This window comes from Pleurodeles waltl, chromosome 4_1, assembly GCF_031143425.1.
Source record: "Pleurodeles waltl isolate 20211129_DDA chromosome 4_1, aPleWal1.hap1.20221129, whole genome shotgun sequence".
Taxonomy (NCBI): Eukaryota; Metazoa; Chordata; class Amphibia; order Caudata; family Salamandridae; genus Pleurodeles; species Pleurodeles waltl.
In genome coordinates, this window is record NC_090442.1 from 352109907 (window position 1) to 352123258 (window position 13352).

Below are 13352 nucleotides of genomic sequence, written 5' to 3' on the forward strand. Positions count from 1 at the left end.
GACTTCAACTTCCTGCCAGAAGCATGAGTCTTCACACTCTGCACCGAATGCCCCCGGCTCAAGTTCAGGACAACCAACACTGCAGAGAAGACCCCCAGGTGACTCCAACTATGTGGACACCTTGAGTCGACCTCGCTGTATCCCCCACAGAAACACCTGAAGATGAGGATCCAGAGGCTCCCCCTGATTGCGACTGCCTGGTAACAAAAGAACCCGGTGCCTGGACCAAGCAATGCACCCGCAGCCCCCAGGACTAAGTGGAACCACCTACAAGTGCAGGAGTGACCAGCAAGCGGCCCTCATCCTAGCCCAGTCGGTGGCTGGCCCGAGAAGCCCCCTGTGCCCTGCCTGCATTGGCAGAGTGACCCCCGGTCCCTCCATTGTTTTCTGTGGCAAACCCGACACCTACTTTGCACACTGCACCCGGCTGCCCCTGTGTGGCTGAGGGTATGTTTTGTGTGCTTGTGTGTCCCCCCTCCTAGTGCTCTACAAAAAAACCCTGGTCTGCTCCCCAACGACGCAAGTACTTACCTGCTAGCAGACTGGAACTGGAGCACCCCTGTTCTTCATAGGTGCTTATGTTATTTGGGCCCTCCTTTGAGCTCTGCATCTGATTGGCCCTGTGTTGCTTGTGTGGTGACTTTGGAGTTGCCTTGAACCCCCAACTGTGGGCTGCCTATGCCCAGGAGACTAAACTTGTAAGTGCTTTACTTACCTGAGAAAGCAACCAATACTTATCTCCCCCAGGAGCTGTTGATTTTTGCACTGTCCACTTTTAAAATAGCTTATTGCCATTTTAACCAAAACTGCGTGTACTACTGTTTTAAATCAAAGTTCTATACTTACCTGTGTGAAGTACCTTACATTTCATGTACTTACCTAAAAGTTGAATCTTTTGGTTCTAAAATAAGTTAAGAAAATAATATTTTTCTATATAAAGACCCATTGGCCTGGAGTTAAGTCTTTGAGTGTGTGGTCTCTTTTATTGCCTGTGGGTGTACAACAAATGCTTAACACTACCCTCTGATAAGCCTACTGCTCGACCACACTACCACAAAGTAGAGCATTCGTATTATCTAATTTTGCCACTATCAACTTCTAAGGGGAACCCTTGGACTCTGTGCACACTATCTCTCACTTTGAGATAGTATATACAGAGCCAGCTTCCTACATCTGGAGTTATAACAATATCATCCAGGCTCTGCTTTATTCACATCTATTACCTTTATTGTGTCTACCTCACTCCTGCCAGATTACACTGGGTAGGCCTTCTTCTGGATCCCACCTGCCACTGCTGCTCACATGCCCCCGCTGACTTTTATCATATGGCGTGGGTTTGTCCACTGATCCAGAGTTATTGGACTGAAATAACTGATCTGTTGTTCTGGGCTGTGCAACATTCACCATTGCTGTTGGTGCTTGGTGTCCCGAAGGGTTCTTGGGGATTGAGGGAGGATCAGGTGCTCTTGGCACGGCCATAATGGTGGCAAAGTGGGACATAGCAGCTCCCCCTACAAGAAGGCGATGACGGAGAGGTATAGACTGGTGTGCACAACAACAGAGACCTGCGTTTGAAGCTAGGGGCTGCCCAGTAAAGCATGTGCATGTTTGGGGGAAGTGCTGGGGGCAACTTGTATGAAGTTTTTGTATCATGCTGCCGCTTGAATGTGTCACCTCTCTGGATACTGGTATGATGGTGCTTTATTACTTTTGTCTTGTGTGATAACCAATATGTACTTTCTTGTGTCTTCTGGGTGTGTTTTCACTCTGCAAGTATCAATAAAGTTGGTTATTAAGAAAAGATATGCAAGTCACACAGATCTGTCACTAGCAGGTAAATTATCCCACTAGGTTATCTTACATGCTTAGGAAGTAACACATCTAAGATCCAAAATCATGGTGCAGTTTTAAAATGTATAATGTTGAAGAATATGATTTGAAAAAGCCACAGATGTTCTGAACTACGCTTCTGAGTGTTTTTTTCATTTGTGACAGTCCTCTTCCAATTTTTTAAAAAGTACTATTGTTGAAGCTGTTCTTCTTTTTTTTATCTCTAGCTAGCCCTGCCGTTTCAGATGTATCTGGTTGTTGAATTATTATGTATATTTTATTTTACTTTAGTTTGTCATTTATTTGAAAAGCACACAAAACCAAATAAATGGTTACTTGATGAAGTCACCTTTGTGTGCACGTATCTGTTGTATTTTATCTGTATATTTCCTTGATGCTCCTTTCTTATTGGTATATTTCCCTGTAAACATGTTTTCTGTATGTCTGTAGTGTTGTCTGTCAATGCCTGCCTATACCCAAGACATATTTATTGGCTTTGCCAATGCTTGTATATACGTGTAACCAAAGATGATCTTGTGTGTTTTTAAGTCTTGTTGGAAACATCTGTCCAATTATTTAAAGTGTTTGTTACACATTTTAGGCACAATGTGAAACTACTGAGCGTGATTATAATTTCTCTTTGTATTTAGAATAGTTATAACATAACGCACACTTGTTCACATATTAGTGCTTGAAACCATCTTTTCTCTGGATGTTGGTATAGATGGCATTGCAGTAGTCAACAAACTGTGCCTCATGAGAATAAAGTCTACTTTGTGGGTGAAGTGCAGTAAATGGAATACTCGCCATCTGTGGTGTAAAACATTATTCGCTATTAAATGTAACTGTGACGTTGAAGGACATCGTACCATACCATTTCAATGGGAAGTTCTTGTAATGGAATGGGCTGTGGGCCCACTGAATCTGGCGAATGAAATAGAGGTTAATGGAAACATTGGTCCAAATACCAGGATCATGATTCTTTAGATATTAATGCAGAGCCACTTTAGCTTTATCCAGTAATGATGATCCTTTAAAGAGTACTCCACCTGGAAAGGGTCCGCAAATTCATCTACTAGTTTGAGGTAGGTTTGAGTGCCATTAGTGCACCTGTGACCACCGCAGGTGTTTGCTTTCGAAATGTTGGCTATATTTAACAGAGAATATATGAAAGAGAATCAGTGAGATGGTCAGTTATGATTGAGGTATTCAGATTTGTGCCACAGAGGATTGCACTTTATTCTATGTCTTTTAGCACTGGATTGGTACCTTTTTGGTACTGGTATAGAGTTAGCCTTGTATGTGCAAACTAACAAAGACGTTGTCTGACCAGAAAAAGTGCACTGATCCTTAAAGACCTCGATCTGGAGTCTGAGGTTCGGTAAAGACAAGATGATGCAGTGGTCCACAAGGTGGTTTGATATTTCTCTATCAGTTGGTGTGATGCCTAAGCAAAACAGTGTTTCAAATATTTCTGGTGCATTCTTTGTTGTTGGATTGGCCAGCAGTCAAGTTTTTCGATTACCAGGCTCTTCAGTGATTTCAATGTCTATTAATGTTGCCTGTTTTATACTGGGGGACTAGAGGATTTGTGTGCAACAAAGGATGAAATAGGATTGGTGCTGAATTTGGATGACAGCTATTCCACACCGTATGGTTAGAGCTGTTTATTTCCCTGCAAATGAGTGACACTTAATAGGTATGCTCTTCCCTAATTGCCAATTTCCGTGTAGTTGATTAAGAAGCAGTAGTTAGCTGTGTAAGGTGGATATGCTGTGCTGGTAAACCAAGTCTCAGTGAGTGCTATCAGATAGAGGAAGTTAGCTATCAATAGGCTGTGGACGTTCATGCCTTAAATAATGGTTTATAATCCGGTAATTTGAGTGTGCAGTACCTGCTTGGCTGCCAATTGCAATACTAGTCTGCACATTTTCTAACGTCTGTTCAGTTACAAGGGGAACTGAGAGAGCTTGATGCAGATTGAGTTTGAAACCTGATCCTGGACGTAAGTGCTCTTGATAGATTAGTCTGGCACTGATATTAGCCAAACAGCACATAGCAGTGCGCTGGAATGCCCAAAAGACCCTTCCTATTGACAATGGCGGCATGATCTCGGCCCTCACCTCTGGGACGGAATTTTATCGAATCCCGAGAACACTGAAACAAGGGATCAAAACATAACGTGAAGAAAGGAAAGCGAGTTCATAGGTTTATAAACCTACCCTATTAATCTTCCCTCCAACCAGCAATTATATCAGCCTTATCCACCCAGCACGTTACTATAATACTTGGGAATCACAATCGGTTGTTCTCATATTAATTTTTTCAGAGTTTTTATGTGTGATTGTCAAACCTGTGATTATATGCGTACCTGACGACGTTTCCTGCACTTTCTTTGGTCTTGAATTGTGGAAACATAATGGATCCAAAGATCTTGCAATATACCTGTATGTTCTTTGCAATTGGCTTAGAGAAGAATGCTGTGCTACTAAATCTCTAGTGCTGCACTTAAATGACAACACCAATAAACAGATTTAACACAAAAGTGCTGGATCCTGTTAAAAGGGTTCTGGTCCTTAGTTTGACAGCTGTGAAGTGACCTGTCGTTGTATTTTCTGCTGTTTGTGCAGCTTTGGCAGGTGGGTATTAAGGTATGGTCCTCTGATGAGGTGGGTCTGGTAAGTTGGCTAGATAAGTGGGGAATGGAGAGGGCTTGGTAAGTACGAAATAACCTTATAAATTGATAGCATTTAGTTAGATTCAGAGAGGAAAGACAAAGTGGGCTTGCAGCAGACCAGAGCCTATAATTTTCACTTCGAATAAACTTTGAGCTGAGTCACAATGTGTCTGATTTATGTTCAAGTTAAGTTTGGCAGCTGATCTCTACAACTATCTGCTCTTTTTTAACTCTTTCAAGTTTTGCAATATGCTCGTTCACAACTATTTGCTAATTTTGAGAATTGTTCATGAAATCTTACGAAAATTAGGCAAAATTGTATGAATAGTATGACATCGACTTTATCCCTGTATCACTTGAGCACACCCTGAGTATGCAGTCGGTGATAAGTAAAATACACGAAATTTCATAACAAACATTTTTCTTAATGTTTGTAAATTTTATGTACAATAAATTTGAATATTACTTGAACATAAACTAAATTTGTCACTCTCCTAGAATTAAACATCCATTACTCCTGGTTACTTTTGGTGGAAAGAAAGAGCTTTGCCTATTGCAACCATGTCCTCCTCCATAAATTCCAAGTACCAACTTATAATATCTGGAAAACGTTTAGAACAAACACAGGATTTTTTGCCCATAAGGGCCATAAATGTTACCCACTATAGGATAAGAAATCTACATCAAAAATGTGGAAATTGACATTCAATTTATGGCCTTTTGTAGTTGGATGCAGCAATCCCTCTCCATACCTGTCAGGGGGGAAATGCTGTAGTTACAGTTCTGAATCCTTTCCATTATTCAACTAGTTAAACTGATGTAGAGTTGAGAATGCTTGTATTTGGGCACTGCAACCATCCTGTGAGAGAGAATTAGTGTTTAGATTGTATTTCTGAAGTTTAATTTGGTAAATTAGGATTTCATTCTATGTAAAAGTGCTCCTACCAAGTTGTTTGAGTATTTTGGGGCTGTGTTTTGTGGATGGGAAAGAAGGCTACACAATATTCTTTGTAGAGGATTGAAATGGCAAGGTAGATCACTTCAACAACAGACATTTCTGGTATCTGCTGCTACCTGGAGTTGTAGGTGGTGACCAATAGCAGAAAATATTCCTCAAATGTTGCGTAGATGTTCATTAGGGCTTTACAGTCAATGGTAGCGAAGGCAGTAGAGAGATCAAGTATGAACAAAAATCAAGCATTAACTATTATATTTGATGTGAATGGTGTTATGCATGACATGGAGTGCTGAGTTTCCAGTGTGCCAGTATTTTCTGTAAACTGGTTAGTATTCATTTTTTTTTATTATTATTCACCTAGAAGCTGTTAAATTTGTATTTCGATGTTGACTGCCTTCTCAGTTGTCAATCTAAGTAAAAGTAGGTCTTCTATTAGATTGAATTTGAGGAGATTGATGACATCCTTAGTTGTTTTAAAAGAATCAGTCCATTTCTCATGTGTCATTTTAGTACCAGAGGCTTTGACTATATTGATGGGGGTGTCATTTGTTTCTGCAATAGGTTTCATGATTGTTGATTTAAAAAAGGAAGGCTTAGGCACACAAATACAGCACATACTGGATACCTATTGTGATCTTGTAGTGCCTGAATCTAGAGACCAGCCTTCCTAGTCCTCAAACAGGGAGAAAATCCTTCAATAAAGTCAATAATTATAGTGACTTGGCACGCACAACAAACAGTTGGCAAGAATGCATAAATTCAAAAGGTGAATTTCACATTAAAATAATTCTTTATTCATTAATTTGCTTTTAAAACATTTCTTTTTTTTTCCTTTTCTGTTTCTGCTGTAGCCAACACGTTTCATCCAAAAGGACTTCTTCATGGTTTATATTGTATGTATTTTCAAGTCAAATCAGCATGGCAAAGCTCGATCATCCTTTGCCGGCATTAGGCTAATTTCAATGTTTTAAGTTCACCATTTAAAAGAACTGAGTTCTGAATCTTGTATTGTCGTGATCTTTAGTGAATCCAGGGCCCATAAAACTGTTCCAAACTGAAAACCTTATGGAGAATGACAGCTCCGCGTCCCTTCACTGAGTAGAGTAAGTGAAAACACATACAAAATAATCCCTGAAGAAGTTCTTTTGAATGAAATGCGTTGGCTACAGCTGAGGTTTCATGATGGTGTTGGCAAGATATCATCTTTGTATTTTGTCTGGATGTGAGGGCCACATGGATGCACAGTATGGTGAGATAAATGAAGCGGTGATGCCTTTTTGACTTGGGGCGTGTTTGTTTTATTTATCTCCAAAGAACGTATTGATAGTTATGAATTTGTTTATTGAGTAGGTTCTGAGTACATCTGAAACGTGAATTAATAGTGTTTGAAGTTCTTGCATAGAGTTCTGAATCTGTTCTGTGCTATGTTAATAGCCTACCTGTAATTACAGCAACAGATTAATCATTTTTAAGCTCTTGAGTGTTCTAAGGTGCGGAATTGTTTGTTTTTTGGGCCATAGCTTCATCAGTTCGTGTATGCCAGGACTGGAGTTTATGATGGTGTTGAATGATTCAGAATGTTCTGATTTTAGCTGAGGGCGCGTTTTCATTGTTAAGGGAGACCTTGAAGAAGGTGTTATATTGATTGAACAGTTGACAGTGGTGGAGGAGATAAATTCAGTAGCCAAGCATTGGCATATAAAAATGATGTGCAATAACATGGATTAGTTTTCAAGAGAAGACATAGACATGGACGCTGAATGTCTTGTGAGTTAGCGATGACAGGACCCTTTAGGTTCCTGATGGACTCTGTAGAATTGTGATGTAAATGTTCGGTGTGGTGAAAAGATTTTTCATGTTTCGAATTTTGAGTTTGCGGTTGCATGCAGAGCAATAAAGACATGTAAGACCAAGCTCTGTGTGTGCCATATTCACTTCTGAGTACCTAGGCTTGGAATATTGCTACAGAGGCTAGGTTGAGTGCTGCCTTTGATGGAGGTTCATTAAATAATGTCATGTTTAAAGATTCCCTGTGTTGCAGAGGTCAATGAACATTTCCTTTATGTTTGTGTCATTGCATCTCCATAGAGATTTAAGTCAAGAAGAAACATATTGTTGGAGTAGTCAATGGGGAAGATGATGAGGCTAGTGATCGCATTGATGAAAGTAATAAAGATACTGTTGGTCACAGATGTCAATAGATCAGGTTGATGGTTGCTGTCTGGGAGTCAGAAAGGGACAAGGGCAAATAAGGGTTTTTTAGTGATTTGCAGAATGAAAGTTCTTGTAGAGGGGAGGGAAGATGCTATTTTTGGCCAAGCTTGTATATGACCTGGATCTCATTTCTGCTTTTCCTTCGCCTGTCTTACTTAGGACTCTTCCATAGGTGGAAACTAAATACAGCATGCTGATCTAAGCTATCTGTAAGACACGTTTACCCTTGCTGTGACTCTGGTATTACATTCTTAGTGCTCTTTCTTATTATTGTCATTCACCACCAATCGTACAAAATCATTAGAGCCATACTGTCTACCACCTGGCTGAATGCAAGAAGCAGGAGTTGTACAGCTGCATAAAATAGCATCGCTTAAAGCACACTTAAGAACATGAGAAAGTGTTGTCATAGCAAAGTGTTTGATAAATGTATTGTATTCATTCTATGTTTCCAATCTATGAAAGTTGCAGCCTTTATTATTTGGCTTACAATGGTATGTGAATGAAAATATCAGATGGTCTAAGGACGTTTTGACTCCTTTCGTAGGACCAGACTAATGTTTTGTTCTCATCCTTTAGACGTTTAATTCATGGAACAATACTTATGGGCCTGGCACTCCACAGCGAGCCCCCCATTGTTATCACACCTGGAGCTTCTGATTTTAGTGTCCAACCTCTCGTAACCTTACAGGTGAGTCTGTTTTCAATACATCATGCGTATATCTTGTATTTTATTAATTAGACAACATATCAAACAAGGCCTGTGTTGACCTGCCATCAAGAAAATGTTTATGGTGTAGATTTTTCAACATGGGCATTCAACGTCCAATGCTATTTTTGGGGGGGCGGTTGCAGAAAACACTGCTCAGTATTTAGTTCAAAATAATCATTAATTGATTTAGGTTAGCTGTTAACCTTGCACTAAATAAATATGTAAATAAATAATTATGCATGGCAATCATTACTGTTTTCCTGCATTGTAAATATTTAGCACTGATTGATGAACTTACAGACCTTTTCCCACAATGTTTCACTGTAGGAAAGAATTAGCCTACTAGCCTACATTATTTATGTAATTTTGTGACTTATGTGGTGAACAGATTTCAACAACGCTAGATTGTGCCCTGCAAATATTTTTATCCTTTCATTGGTGTATGTCCACTTTGTCTTCTTTGCGCCTTCTGTGTCTTTTGAGGAAAATTAAGAGCCGGGTCCCAAAAATGAGTGCAGTTGGGCTCCACCTGCCACCCATGGACTCACATTAGACACTACGTATTGATAACCTTTAACTTACCCTAAAATTCCATTGATACTCGGGAATAATTATGCTACATCACCAGCAAAATATCCTAATCCTGGATTTTGTCTCCTAGTTAGCTGCATCCTTTGTTTTAACTTCACCTGTTCATAATCACTTAAACACTGAGCACCACAATTTTGATGTTAATGTTTTCCTAAGTTCATAATATATACTGTGACTTTTGCTAAAATGTAGTTACCCACTTGCATTTGCTATTCCTAGGCAAGTAACATGAAAAAATATTGAGTGGCTGTTGAAAGTCGATTGTTTCCATATATCCTTTCATCCATATTGCATGTTAATTACCTTTGTACTGGCTACTGGTGTATAATATCAGCTAGAGCAGGGCTCTCTGTTTTATTCCTTTACATATGTTTTGTAGTTGTTATTAAGTGCCTTAACAGGAATTATTCGTCACATTCGAAAGAAAGATGGCATACTTTGCGATGTGGTTATTGAGTCTTTTCTCAAATTTGAAATCGAACTCTTAGAACGGGAATTTGCCAATTTAATTGACGCCTCTGTTCAGTGAGGTACTGGATACCTAGGGCACGTCACTGATCTGCTTTAAAATACGAAATGCCTTTCCATGATCCATTTCGTGCTCTGCAGCCTGATAGAGTCTGAGGTCAGGATCCTATTTTTGAACATATCACACAATATGCAATGCAGGCGCCATCTTGGTAACTGGGAAGGTTAGTGCATATGGTTCAAATATCACTATTCACAAGCACGAAGTGGTTGGTGTAAGCGCTATAGACAATATTGTTTAGTCAAAATAGCCACCTTGTTCCCCGTTGCACTCATTCATGATATGACTCTAAATATGCGTACCTACAGCTCTTGATTGATTTCTGTGGCAAAATTATTTCCTAAAGAGGATATGACATAAGGGTTTAGGTGTGTGAATGATAGTGAGGAAATTTTTTTTTTATTTATTTGGTATGACCGTATCACTCTAATCATGAAATGTATTAGTTGTCCGATGTCCTTTACTACTAATTTAAAATCATTGATTGGTTTAGTTATTTAAGTGGTCATGTGCTTACTGACAGTCCTTATTATATCCAACTTAAGGAACGGCTACTTTGCATTTCTAAGATTTCTAAAAGCTGTACCTCCATGAACGTTTTTTTTTTCTCCAGTTGCTGCCAGTAGCAGTCATGTTTGGAACTCTTTGTCTTTAACTATACTTCTCGCTTTCTCTCTTTCCTCTCAATAATGAAATGTATGCTTATATTATAGTCTTCCTTACACTTCAGGATTTTTGATTAAATAGATTTATATTGTCATTGACTGCTTTTACATCGTACATTTTGCATTTCTGTATTATGATAAAATGTCACTGTACTGAACATCATAAACCATTTGTGTCAAAGTTTTTGCTGAATGATACACAAAAAAAAATATTGTTGAAGCGAGGCCCTATTGATTCTGCTTTAGACAAATGCTGATTTTGATACCAGATATGAATTATTAAAGGATGTGGTCACTAAATTATTAACTAAAAAGTATAGATTGAGCATAATATCGCGGTCAAAATATTATGGACAAAAATCTCGATGGTACTTTTTCACAATAATATTTGTTTAAACTCTAGCTTACTATAATGCTGCTTTTGAATTGTAGGTTTTTAGTTCATTATTCATATTCTTATTGCATTTAATTGTTACTTATGTGTAATTAATAATATAGTAATGTTTCATTTTATTTCGGTGAGTTCATTGCATCAACTGATTAGTAGGGTTTTCGAAAATTATGATTTTAATTGATTAATTTGATATTTTTATTTGCTTAATTTTTTCTTATAAACACAATTTTTTTCTTTCTTTTTTTAAACTTATGCAGAATCAGTAGATATGAGTTTTTCAAGAGAGACATAAACAATTAGAGTTAAGACCAGTCAAACATGGCTGAAATTGTATAATTCTAGCCTATAATATGTCAACCTCTTCCCCCAGGCTTTCCCACAAACTGTGATAGAAATAAGCCTCCCTACTCTGATATCAGTTGCAGGTCAATGTGGTCAATTTGTTTGTTCACCGTAGTTTCCAGAATGTAAGGATGACCATATGGAGGTAGTTGAGTCGGATGAGTCAGAGTCTGAAGGAGGTCACTAGGACTCTCAGGGACAAGCACGCCCTCTCCAGACTGAGTCATTGAGGAGTCACTCTTCCAGTGTGTTTTAAGCTTCAATAGAGTATTTGGGGAGCGGAAGACCATGGATTTGTAGATCTGGGAGATGCATGCTGTTGGAGATGGCCCTTCTTAGGGAATTTCCCTGAATTTTCTTTGCTTTTTCCCCCTGTTTTTTTGCTGACTCTCTTTGTTTGACGTTAGGACTCTGGACACTTTCCCATTGTGTTGCAGTGGAAAAGGGCATGTGCCCTGCCTACACATACTAGGCGGGGGTGCTTACGTGATTGGTTCAGGTGCTGAACCCTGGAGTGCAGACATTGCACTGAGTGTGCCACCCAATAGAATAGCCTGAGAAGCATGTAGCGAGCGGGCCAATGCAGGCCTGTCGAGACGCAGTTGTGGTTGGGCTTAGGTTGGCATTACTAATGTAGTAGCCAAACCTGAGGGGACCCTCCGCTACCCCTAGAGCACCACTTGAAGGGTGGGGCAGGTAATAGACAGGAGGCGGGGTAGGTCCACATAGGACTACTTTGCCCGGTAGGGAAGAACCACCACATGGGTTCTCCCTACCGGGGGGGGGAGCTATTCCCATATGTTTTTGCTGATTCCCTACGTGGTGGCCTTAGGGCCCTGGGCCTATTCCTCCTTTCAATACAGTGGGGAAACCTTCCTACATATGTGAGGAAGGGGGTGCTGGCCAGTGTGGGCACATGTGCCTACTGCGATGCCAAACGTGCTGGGCCTGTCATAGCAGGTCTGAGGGCACCGTGGCCACTAGGGCAGGGTTAAATATGTATAATAGGCCTAGGTGTGTGCACTAGCACCTATTGTGCTTGAACCCTGTTTCCAGCCTGTTTCAGGTGCACTAGCACCTAGGAGGTCCTAAATATGTATCCAGCCTGTCATAGCTGGCCTAGGTGTGCGCACTAGCCCCTATGGTGTTTTAAAAATGTAACTGTCCTGACTTATCAGGCCTGTTTGCACACTTGCACCATTGGTGCTTTTAAACATGTGTCCACCTTACTAGTGTAGGCTTGTATGTGTGCAAAGGCACGTATACCCAGAGAGTGAAGAAAGCCCACTACATAGGAGAGCCGCTCTGCCCATAGGTTAACATGGTTACAATTACTCCAAGCTGCAACAGTAGATTGCAGCAGAGCAACCTCACGTTGTTTACTATCATTGGATTCATCTTGACAAACCTCTTTCTATGGTAAAGGTGGTTTCGTCAATAATCATTGAGAAATGCCACTTCTAGAAAGTGGTCATTTCTTTGCCCTAAAATGCTTTTGAATTAGTCTTGAGTCCACACCGGTGGATAGAGGAGCACATCTGGGACAGCTATAAAACTTGTGTGGACAAATGTAACAAAGACCTGTGCCATTTGTGAGCTGACTGGATAGGTTGGAGGGAGGACTTCTGACACTTGGCCTCTCGGAGCCAGCTCACAGTCCCACAAAAGATTAAGGTCTGCATTCCACAGCCATACATTCCACAGCCCCATGGCAGATAGGACTGAATTTTAGGGGAGACATTTGTAGTACAAAGGGGAACTCTCTGAACCTCCCCCAACTTCAAAGGCACACCACATTATAACTACTGGTGCCCCACTGCAGCAAAGTAGAGATACACTTGCATGGACATGGTGCACACTGCCAGATGAACCTGTTGTGCACAAGGAGTATTTACTACTCTAGGAAAGGACCGCTCACTCTTCCTGCATCACAACTTGTCTGGGCAAACTGGTTGCTGCTGTGTGGCACTCTGAAGTATGCTCTCCAAGGGCTTGTTGGCTTCCCCCCTGTTTTCGGTGGAGGTCTCAGGGTCATCAAAGATCCCCCCCCATGGGAAACCTACACCTTCTACCTCTTTCATCTGGAGAGCGGTGCCCTCTTAAGTGCCTGCATCGTCTGTTGGATATCACCTGGTAGCAGCGGTGTGGGCGTGGAACCAAGTGTAGGGCCTGGAAATTGGATTTTCCTGGTGCGGAGCCTTCAAATTACTGCCCACTTTCAAGAAATATGGCCATTCATCTTGGGGCCACAGCATGCATAAATGCCTGGATGGTCATGAGGGGGTTCATCGGTTGCGGGATACCGCATGGCTCACCTTTGTCGAGCCTGCCGCATTTCTCTTGTGCAACACCCAGCTGCAAGTTCATTGGTTGTGGTGTCTGATTCACTGGTTGTGACCCTCGGAGTTGGGGCGTACCCTGAGTAGTGCCTTATTCTACC

The 13352-nt window shown here is 40.7% G+C and overlaps 1 protein-coding gene across 2 annotated transcripts in view; it reads left to right on the forward strand.

Moving 5' to 3' along the window:
* PIK3C2G (phosphatidylinositol-4-phosphate 3-kinase catalytic subunit type 2 gamma) overlaps window positions 1-13352 on the forward strand; it is a 2001768-nt gene that overhangs the window by 999365 nt on the left and 989051 nt on the right. For both annotated transcript variants that reach the window (XM_069228485.1, XM_069228486.1), the window contains exon 14: window positions 8259-8370. In XM_069228485.1, the coding sequence (XP_069084586.1) occupies window positions 8259-8370 (112 nt within the window). The remainder of the gene's footprint in view (window positions 1-8258; window positions 8371-13352) is intronic.